Source organism: Lucilia cuprina, chromosome 3, assembly GCF_022045245.1.
Source record: "Lucilia cuprina isolate Lc7/37 chromosome 3, ASM2204524v1, whole genome shotgun sequence".
In the NCBI taxonomy this organism is placed as follows: Eukaryota; Metazoa; Arthropoda; class Insecta; order Diptera; family Calliphoridae; genus Lucilia; species Lucilia cuprina.
The window spans coordinates 64,301,107-64,312,323 of NC_060951.1; the positions used below are offsets into that span (position 1 = coordinate 64,301,107).

Here is an 11,217-nt window from a genome sequence, read left to right on the forward strand (position 1 = left end):
TATGTTAATTATTAACTCAATATGTTAACTTCAAAACGTATAGACCGCTTACCCTATTCTAGTTATCCTGAGTGTTATTTTTTATTTATTTTCTTTACTTTATATATGTATATATATATGTATCTCTTACTTGTATAATAAATAAATATGTATATTAATAAACACTTTTCTGTATCAAGCTGGTAATAAGTTTAAGTGTGTTTATTATTTTTTTTCTTTATTTTTCCTTTGTTTTTGTTGTTGCTGTTGATGGTTTCATAAGGTCATTTATCTAAATAACAAAGATATACTTACAACAAGTATAAGTATATAGTTAGATTGTATAACAGATTGTTTCCAAAGAGTAAAGACATTCCTTAAACAAAGTCTTTCATTAGAGTTTTATACTTTTACAGACTATAGTTTAGTTCATAGTTATTTAATACTTGTAATTGAATATGTCTCTCCTACTTTTATAAACATTTTCCATTGATTGAAGTGTCAATATTATGTATGATGATACACTTGACCAAGTTTATGAAGATTTTAATTAATTTAAAATAACAATTTATAAGATATACATAATATATGTATATGAAATGGTTTAAGGCTAATATATTATATTACTAAAAATACTTTCATTTATGTTATAAGGTTTAGATTTTGATTTCGACAATCTTAAATATCTCTCTGTTTATGAATATACAGGGTTTATTTTTGGGTTCAAATAATATACGTGTTCAATTTTTTATTAAATCGCAATTGACAAGTTTTACATTACAAAATCATTGGCAGTACTGATTTTTTATAAATAGAATGAAACTAAATATAATTAGTAACATAAAGCTTTATTCGTACGATTCAATTGTAATTAAACCATGTTTTACACATATCTCAAAATTTTAGAGGTGTTTGAATTTTAGTAGTCCATGGATTTAACTTTCAGAAAAAAAGATCACTTCACAGTTATGTTATCAACAGTTTAATATATTATGTGACGTATTATTGATATAACATAGAGTTTATCACTCATACCAGAGCTGTAAATAAATCATTTAGGAATTATCATTGAATTAATTCCATTCACATATATGAAAATTGAATGAAATTTGAATCAATTCAAATAAATTTACGAAATGAGTTGCAATTCGATTCGAATTCAAATGAGTTTGTGAAATATATTGCAATTCATTTCCAATTTATTTGAATTGAATTGAATTGATTTTGAATTAATACAAATGTAGTAGAACAATGAATTGAATTCCAAATGAAATCAAAAATGAGCAGTCAATCAAATTCAAAGGCACATCTAAATGAAATAATTCTGCTCAAAATTGAAAAACTCTGTCCTGGATCCAGACCTCATCGAAAATTTTTTATTTTGAATACAACCACTACTCAATGACAACATTTTTGGTAATATTTATGAAAAAAAGAAAATAAAACGATCTTTAACATATGAAGAATTTTTCATACCTAAATCAAAAATTAGTATTTAATTAGAAATCATTCTTCACTTTCAATGATAATAAAATCTACAGTGTAGATTTACTTACAAAACCAATTCATATTTCAATCAGTTCAAATGAGTTGGAAATGAATTATTTCATAATCAACTCGATTCAATTTATTTTTACCAAATTCATATGAATTAACTCAAATTTCATTCAAATGATTTTTTATGTAAACGTAATTAATTCAGAATTTTCTAATTCTGTTCACAAATGATTCACGAATTAATTCAAAAAAGGAATGATTCATTTACAGCTCTGACTCATACGCTTTCATGTATTAGGTTTGAACGGTAAATAGTGTACAAACTATTACGTTATGTTATTAACATGATGTATGATTAATATAACATTAAAAGTTATCACTCATACGCCTTCATTATTAGTATGGGACAATAAATGGTGTGCGAGTATGGTCTATTTTTTGCATAAGGCCCTAAATACTTTCCACTGAAATTTTCTCTGCATTTCCCTTAACTTTAAACCTTCACTCTATTAAAAAAAATGTCATGAGTCAATAAAAAAAAACTATAATCGAAAAACAATAATCTCTCTTACAACCTTACAAATCGCATGATTTTCTTTTAAAATATAATTTTTTTAACCACAACAGCTCTTAAAAAATAACTATTATAATGACCACCCATACTGTTATTACTATTTTATAACTCAGCCTTGTAGCATCAAAAACTATTATAATCATAAGAATAAATACATAACTATAAAAAAGCCAAGAAATACAATAAAAATAAATGTGTAACATAAAAAAAGGGAAAAAACAAAAAAAATAAAATAAACATGAAAGAGAATATATATAACCGGATACCGGAAATAAAATACTGTTGTTGGTGTAGCATATAAACTTTATGAACGTGCACACAATTTTAATGTTTCCGATTTTCATTTTCAGACTATATAAATTTCGTTACTTGACTGCTTACAAAGCTATTTTTTTATTTTAGTCAAAAAAAAAAATTGAGAAAAAACGGAAACAAAATATGAAAGTTGAGAAACAAAGAAAAATCCTGAACAAAAAAATATAATTCCATTTGCGAAGCAATAAACGAAACGAAAAAAAATAAATATCTTCAATTGTATTAAAACCCCAAATCATTGTAGTTTGTAGTGAAAGTCTACTACTTATACATACAAATGAATTTTATAACCAACTAACACATGGCCTGTTATATGTTGTTATGTAGGTATTACAAATACATAAATACAAGTTTTCATGGTTTGTATTACGGTTATGTTGAACCATAAAAATAATTTACATATCTGCCTGGAGGGCAATTTGTCAAGTGACTATATTGTTATAGTATTCAACAAGAGTTAAAGTGGCTGTGATTGAAATAGCGTGCTAGTAAAAGATATAGTAAAAAAATATTTTTCAGTTTAATAACGGAAATATAATGAAAGTGTTAAAACCGTTATTTACATATTATTTTATTATTTTTAGTGTTAGAGCGTTTTTTTATTTCTTATTCAAATAAATTTTGCATGTTTCCGATTTGTTGAAATTTGGCGTTAAATTGTTCTCAATTGCTTTAAAAGGCTAATTTTTGCTATTATCTTTAATCTTGAAAGTTTTACTAAAAGTTCCAATAAGTTTTATCAATATGGCTGATACAAGAATTCCTAAATATGGCAAAATTTCAACTTTAAAATCTGCTTATGGATTATGATTGCATGATTTAATTCCAGATTTAAGCATAAATTGAAAACAATCAAATTTTCTCCTCATCTCTTGTGTCACCTAATAACGTTATTTTATCTAACAATTATTTTGCAAGAATTTGTTGAACTATATCCCAACAACAATTCTAGAGAAGAAAGGACAGTTGGAAAAACTTTTTCTTCATAATAGTAACCTTTTATATAAAAATCATAGAAAAACGTTCTTTCAATCACTTATCATTTAACCCTCGTGCCACCACTTCTTTTATACTTAGCTAAAAGACAACAACATATAAATAACCAAAGTGAACAACTTTACAACACTATCACTATTACACTCACAACCTAGTGATGTGGGAGCGTAAAAACAACAACTTAAAGCAATAACAAAAAATACTATATATTACTTTAAAAGGGCAATAACAGTTACAACAGCCACTACACGGATAGTACAATAAATACACATACATTCATAAATAGTAATTTCACTCACTGCCTTTTTGTTATTGTAGTTATTCTAGACCAAACGTTCATACATGTGAGAATTCATAACAATACTTTTACTTGTAGGTCTACAAGTAATACATGACTACAACAACGGCAAAAGCAAATGCCACAACGACTGTTACCCAAACTTCAACATCAACAACATCATCACTATTACCACTTCGACGTTGGCACCATTATCACTGGTAAACATTTTTTTATTTGCCTTTTTTCTATAGATGATACTAAATGTGTGTATATTGGTATTAATAACGCTATATGTTTATGTATTTGTTGAAAAACAAATTTCGTTTTCTTTTATGCTGCTGAGTGTAGAGCACTCTTATATGTATGTGCATGACCCATAAAGAGCTATTTACACCATTTCCAAATGTTTATCTTTATTATTAAATTATTCAAAATTATTCTTATCCCATAGTAGGGATAGTTTGGTGGTCAAACATATTATTTCTACACCTTAAAGTATACATATTGGCTAAGAATCATTTGAATCAATTTTGTTATGTGCGTCTGCTCCACACAAGTTACGAGGAGGCATGAATTTGGCTTTTGAGCTCATAATTATACTAAATGTTCTATTCAGCAACTTACTCTAAATGACACTGCCGATTTTTGAAATGATTAGGCCCCAATTGACCCTAGTTCCCATAAAAACTTCCGTTTACCCTTTATAATCCCTTTTGCATGTTTTTGTCAACAAAACGTATAAATATTCCAGAATTAATGTAAAAACCTAATTAAATGCTTTATTTTTTAATAATTCTGGTGTAGGGTATAATATGGTCGGCAATGCCCGACTAAATATTCATACTTGTTAAATTTCAAGTTTAGATAACTTTCTCGAAATATTGTAATAGTTTTTTTTGAAAATGTCTGTATTAGGGTGACTATTCTTTGGAAAATATTTAATATTTAATAAGAATTTAATTGATATCAATAAATAATTACTATTTGTTATTAGTTTTTATCTGGAAATAGTGTTCCATCACCATTATCTGCTGTTGGCAATCATTGCTTTACTGGTCTATTTTTACTCTCACTGTGTCTGTTAAGAAAGAAATAAAATATTTACAACTTAAACTGCAAAAAAAACTCATACAACAGAAATAGTTCATTCTATTATAGTGTACAATGTTCTGGTTTTAATACTTCAACTACACATACAGTACCAGCAAAGGAAAGGATATTTTGAGTTTTTAAGCCTGGCAGCTAGAGTTCATCGGGTTTTTTTAAACAAAATGCTTTTTTATTTATTTATGATTAATACCAAGATACAGGCAGACAAATAGAAACATACAAGTTAAACAAAGCAAAATAGAACACTAGATTGCATTTATAAATTTTTTATTTCTGATCCATTTAACCGAGGTTATACTGTTTTAAAAACGAAGTATACAGATTACAGCCGTGTATTGCTTGGATACATTTCGTTATTGGTTTTATGTCGGTCAGAGTCCCTTGTTTTTAATTTATTAACACCCCAAACAATAAAATAAAAAAAGGAGAAAAATGTTGAAAATATCATGCAATTTATTTTTATTTCTCAATAATGCCAATATAAATATTACATTGAAATAAAAATGGAAGAAAAAATTTTGATGTAAAAGAAAACCAACCACATTTATTTCAGTTATAGGGAGTTAATAACTGTTTTAAGTATTGTACCAGAAAAAGAACAGAATTTTTTATTGTTTAACATCACTCATACATACATATGTATAGGTGAGAATGAAATTTTAGAAAACAACTCAAAATTTTATTGAAACTTAATATGAAAGTCGAAACGAATTGTTTTATTAGATTCTACGACCCAAAATTTGGTAAAAGTATCTCGGCGTCACACAGTGTTGTAGAAATAAAAATAATTACATAACTTTCAAACGGTCTGATTCTAATGACATTTCACATGCTTCAAGAGGATGTTTTGATAAGTATAGGTTTTGAATGGGCTCACCAGGGGCGTAGTCAGTGCTCCTATGTAAAATATTCAAATCAATCCCATTTTTTCGATTTTGTTCTTTTTAAAGATAAAGAACCTTATGCAAAAACGATTATTAAAGTTTACAATGGTTTCACACTTTCCATATAAAAACAGGTTTTAATAACAATTGGTAACTTAATAATCGTTTTTGAATAAGGCGGAAGATCTTCATAGCTCTGTATTAGAGTATTCAATTATTCGGGGTTTTGTCTTATTCGGATTATTCGACAAATAATTATTTGGGGTTTTAAGTTGGCGGGCTAATAATCGGATAATTCAAAATTATTCGGATAATCGAATAAAGGGCAATATTTTTGATTTTGTTCCTATAACGAACAAAATTATTATATTTTTATTTCTCAAATATTAGAAATTATTTATTTTCATGTGAAATTCTCTTCTATATAAAGATATTAAGTTTATTAAATCTATGTTTTTGAGATTTATCAACAAGTTCCTGAATTCATACGTTACAATGAATTAGTGTTTAACTATGTATTGCAGAAGAACTTATTAGAAATTCTTTAGAAACACAACAGTGTTCATCTAAACTGGATATATAAGTAAAGGCGATACCATTATTTTCAAGATTTCTTTTCAGAAATTTGAAATGTTTCTGTATGAACCCATTCTAGAAGTAAATTAATCAGGATAACTAATTACAATGTTTCTGAAGTATTGTTATAAGAGTCATCCAATAAATATTCTTTATTATAGAAAAGTAATTAAGGAATTAATACAGAAAGTAAATTTATATCATATTCGTTATTTGAGCGATTAATTGTCAAAAACTGATCGATTAACCGATAGACGATTAATCGTTTCAATACCCTACTATGTATTAACATTTATAGCATAGGAGATATTTGCATTTAAAAATTAAATTTTCAAGTTTTTTACCGACCATATTCTAGTTTTTTGATAACAGCGAGTCCACAGTGCTCGATAATTAGATTCTAAACAAAAGTTTTTATCTTTAATCGGAAAACAAACTAAGAAATAAGATAATTTTAGAAGTTATACATTCCCATGGTGTCCTACTATGCGGACCTTTTACTACGCCCATGTGGTCTAAATTCTACCTAAACATGTCAGCAAATTTTCATTACACAATTGGGCAAATTGTTTAGAAATTACAAAATTATTTATTTATTATTATAGTGTGACGCCGAGATACTAAATTAGCGTATACTTAATAAAAATTAAGCTTATAATTAATTATTCCACATACGGTACAACATGTGTATAGTGCTTAAATTTAACGAAAGAAATTATAAAATTGTAGTGGTAGTTTCTTTCTTAATTAGACTTATACAGAGAGGAAGTCTCGTGTCATAATGTCCATGGACGTTATGACACATTTAGTTTAACATAGTGTCCATGGACTTTATGACAATTTCGAAAGTTTCACAATGTCTGTGAGCAAAATGACATAAAATCCATGGATTTAAAAGAGTCCATTTATGGAACAAACGGCCTAATTTAGAGAAGCCGATCAAAGACACCTTCAAAATATAAATATATTGGAAACATTTGTTTAGAATTTCAGAATGTAGCACTCTTATCCGTGATAAACTTAGGATTTAATAAAAACATCATAAAGTTTATGGATACTATGACACTGTTTGGTGTGACCTTACGTCCATAGGCACCGAAGTTCAGAAAAAGTCCTTCAGAAGCAATGATTTTAACACTAGCTTGTCGCAGAAGGAATGTACTTTTTTTTGATTCCAAATTTTCTTTTTCTGATGATATGTTCAAGAAGTAAACTGTATGTTATTTATGCAAGTGATTAGGATGTAATAAAATGCATTTTACGTTTCGAAAAAAATATTATTCTAATCACTTCGTTGGATGTTATTAAACATCACTTCTAAATAAGCTAAAACAAAATTACTTTTTAATGAACAATAACTAAAATATGCTTAAATATAAATCAGTACGGCACTGCTTAAATATAAATCAGTACGAAATTATATTTACTACACTTTTCAATCGATTATTAAATTGGGGCTTGTTTTAGACACTAATGAATAAAATTAGACTCATCAAAAAAAATCACCTATTGTGCATTTCCATATAAAAGTCTACTTCTATCAAATGAATCTCTATAATATAAACAGTTTATTATGTATGACGTTATGGGACAATAGTAGATTTTTCGATGGAAAGTCTTACATGCAAAAAAAGTGGAGCCCTAATGGAATTTCTGTCTTGGCTTTATGTGCAAGACATATTCACCTTAGACTGTCACATCAAAAAAGGAACTTCCATAAAAGCCAAAAGAAAATAGAATTAACTCCATGGAAATACTAAACTAGACATGAAGACGTCATAGGAGGAATGTTTATTTGATTCTAAATTCACTACATCTGAAGTCAATAAACAAATGCACTTAGTAATACTTTTGAAGTGGTGATAAATTTTATTATTTTACAAGTACTTCGTTTTTTGTGAATAAGGCAGTAGCAGCCCAAAAATCATCTTTATCTTCTATAATCCTTTGATAAATGTTTATGAATAAGGCAGTAAAATTGTAATACAGATTGCATTAAGAACAATTTTGTTATCATTTTTCGATATCAATAAGCTGTAAATATATGCTTATAAGCACATTCTTAAATGTTTTATCTCAGAATCACTCTAGGAACCATAGTGCAATGTATGTCACTTATCATAATTTTAAATAAAACTTTGTCACAATGTAGGCAAACATTCGACAGCAAAACCCCTTATTTTACAACGGCCTTATTGAAAAGCTTTTCTCAAAGGTTTATAAATTAAGTTTTCAAAAACAAAAAATTGTTTTAAAGATTTAAAATGAGCTAAACAATGTTGTTATGTTATTTTCTTGAACATGGAATAAAAATCTTATTCACCAAAATGTCTTTATTTTACTTAAATTCTTTTTATAAATTTGTTCATACTATACACTAAATACAAATGAAATCTAAAATTTTGTTTTTCATTTCAAATCATATAAATAATTTATAGCAAAAGTGCAAACACATTTTTAAAAGAAACCCACAACTTACCGCACGTGCATCACATTGCATGATGATGAAAAATAATCCCACTAACAAAAAATGCCAGTTGATGCATGAGGAATTTTGGGGTAACATGATGCCAAATAGAAGTAAGAAATGTTCTTCTTTTTAAAAAATGAGTTGGATTTTATGTTTGGGTTTTATTTTTGTTTATATTTTCTTATGGGTTTTTTTATATGGCAAATAATTTATTTTCTTAGAATTCGCACACAAACACAATTGCAAAAAACTGGGGAAGAGAGAAAAATTTAATTTATAAAATTTTAGGAAAAATTAAACCGTAAAAATAAAAAAAATTGCAGAAAATTAAGAAAATACAAAAAGTTTAATTAAATTTCACTTTAAACTTCGTTCAACTAATAAAAACACGCTTATATTTTTAAAGTTTATTTAAAACTTTGCAGAGTCCTTTTTATTTCATTGTTTTTAAACTGCTTAAAAATGTTGTTTATTTAAATTATTTGCTCTTTATTTATTATTGTTCTTTTAAAAATATTTCTATTATAAAAGTTTTTATTAATATTATTTGTTTTTATTTTTGCTTAGCAAGCACACCTTACGCTTTGAATACCCGTTAGAGAATGCTGCCACAATTTGTTCAACATGTCCTTAAAAAGGCCAATAATAAAAGAGCATAAGCAAAATATAAAGAGAGAAAATAATTTGCTTTGTTATTGTGTGTTGAAATTCGCTGCAGCGAATTCGTCTCAGCTGGAGTTTAATGAAATTTTTAGTGCTGCCAATGACAAGAAAATTAAAAACGTTATTTACTAATAAAACTAGAACTGAACCAGAACTGAAACAGAACTGAACTAGAACTGAACTAGAACTAACCTAGAACTGAACTAGAACTGAACTAGAACTGAACTAGAATTGAACTAGAACTGAACTAGAACTGAACTAGAACTGAACTAGAATTGAACTAGAACTGAGCTATAACTGAACTAGAACTGAACTAGAACTGAACTAGAACTGAACTAGAACTGAACTAGAACTGAACTAGAACTGAACTAGAACTGAACTAGAACTGAACTAGAACTGAACTAGAACTGAACTAGAACTGAACTAGAACAGAACTAGAACAGAACTAGAACTGAACTAGAACTGAACTAGAACTGAACTAGAACTGAACTAGAACTGAACTAGCAAATTGCACCATCTTTTGGAGCATAAAAATCGAAACTTTTACCTTCCCTGCTTAAAACTCTTTATTTATAAAACTTTTGCCACAAAACTCTCTTTCATAACACAACACGCTCTCAATCTTTTTCTGGCTCTTCCATAAATCTCTTTTTGTCTACAGTATTTCACTTTTTTATGGTCTTGCTGTTGTTATTTAAACTCTACTCTCACTCAAGGACACTTTGAGCTGTCAACGTGTAAAAATTGTATTGTTACTATATTTTCATTTATAGTTTTTTTTTTTTTCTTTTTTTGTTTTCTATATTTTTATTTTCATTATTTTATTGTTGTTATGTTGTTATCATAGTTTTTAGCATGCTTTGTTTATTTTTTGTTCTTTCTTCTATTTTGTTGCTGTTGTTATACTTTTTCTATTGCCAAAATATTTGTATATTTTTTGTTACATTTTTTTTCACTTTGCTTTGTTGTGTTTTGTATTTTTATGCTGACAATCATGCTCAGCTGTTAAGCTGGTAGAAGTGTTGGTATAGGCCAAAACAAAAAAAAAAGAAAAATTCTTAAATAATATTTTTTTTAAATTATAAAAAAACATGTTCTTGTTTAACATAAAAAAAAAACATAAAAGATAACAGTTAAGTATGGCAGTGAGTAAGTGCTTGTGTATGAGTTTAAATTCAGTAGTATTAGTTGGTATTTATAGTTGTTTTTGTTTTATCTACTCCCCAGCAGTTCGACTAGAAATCCTTGTATCATGGATATATTTTTTCAATTATTGCTTATTACTTAGGTTGTGTCGAGTTAAATATAATTGGTTCAAAGTACAATTTTTAAAGCAGAGATGTAGGGTCAACTTTGTCTAAAGTATAATAACGACCTAAATCAGCTGATATCATGGACTCTTGGTAATATAAGGAAATGATATACAAGTTGTTAGCTAGTTATTAAATTCAATAGATGTACATTATTGACATTTATAATCAGAATGAAATGTTGATCACTTGGAACTGCAGGAAAGTTTGTGAATTTATGTTTTTTTTTTTTGTTAATACGAGTAACATTCATTTAGAAAAAAGATAAGTAACACAGTGTCCCTATTTTATTGTTATTTTATTTTAGTTTTTTTGTTTCTGTAGTTAAACAATTTTTTAAAATTGTCCACAAAATGTTATATTTTTAGTTTTGCCATTTACTTTTTATGCGTGTGATGTCATTGATAGTATTAGGGGCTTTAAGAGTATATTTCTTTTTACTAAGTATAACTGTGATTCTCAAAATTTAGCTTAGATTCTTCAAAAAAAAAAAAAAGAAATTATAACAAAATTAGTATTTTCGTTTTTCGAAAGGTCTTTTAAATTTTTAGTTCATTTATTAA

General features: G+C 27.1%; 1 protein-coding gene across 3 annotated transcripts in view; it reads right to left on the reverse strand.

Moving 5' to 3' along the window:
* Nucleotides 1-9,289, reverse strand: part of LOC111674833 (mucin-5AC) — a 59,488-nt gene extending 50,199 nt beyond the window's left edge. For 2 of the 3 annotated variants that reach the window (XM_046945914.1, XM_023435496.2), the window contains exons 1-2: nt 9,043-9,194; nt 8,691-8,931 (exon numbers count right to left, since the gene is read on the reverse strand). In XM_046945914.1, the coding sequence (XP_046801870.1) occupies nt 8,691-8,777 (87 nt within the window). In that variant the 5' untranslated portion in view covers nt 8,778-8,931; nt 9,043-9,194. Of the gene's footprint in view, nt 1-8,690; nt 8,932-9,042; nt 9,195-9,257 lie in introns of those variants that run through there. The other variant, XM_046945913.1, reaches the window with a different exon arrangement.
* Nucleotides 9,290-11,217: the final 1,928 nt, after the last annotated feature.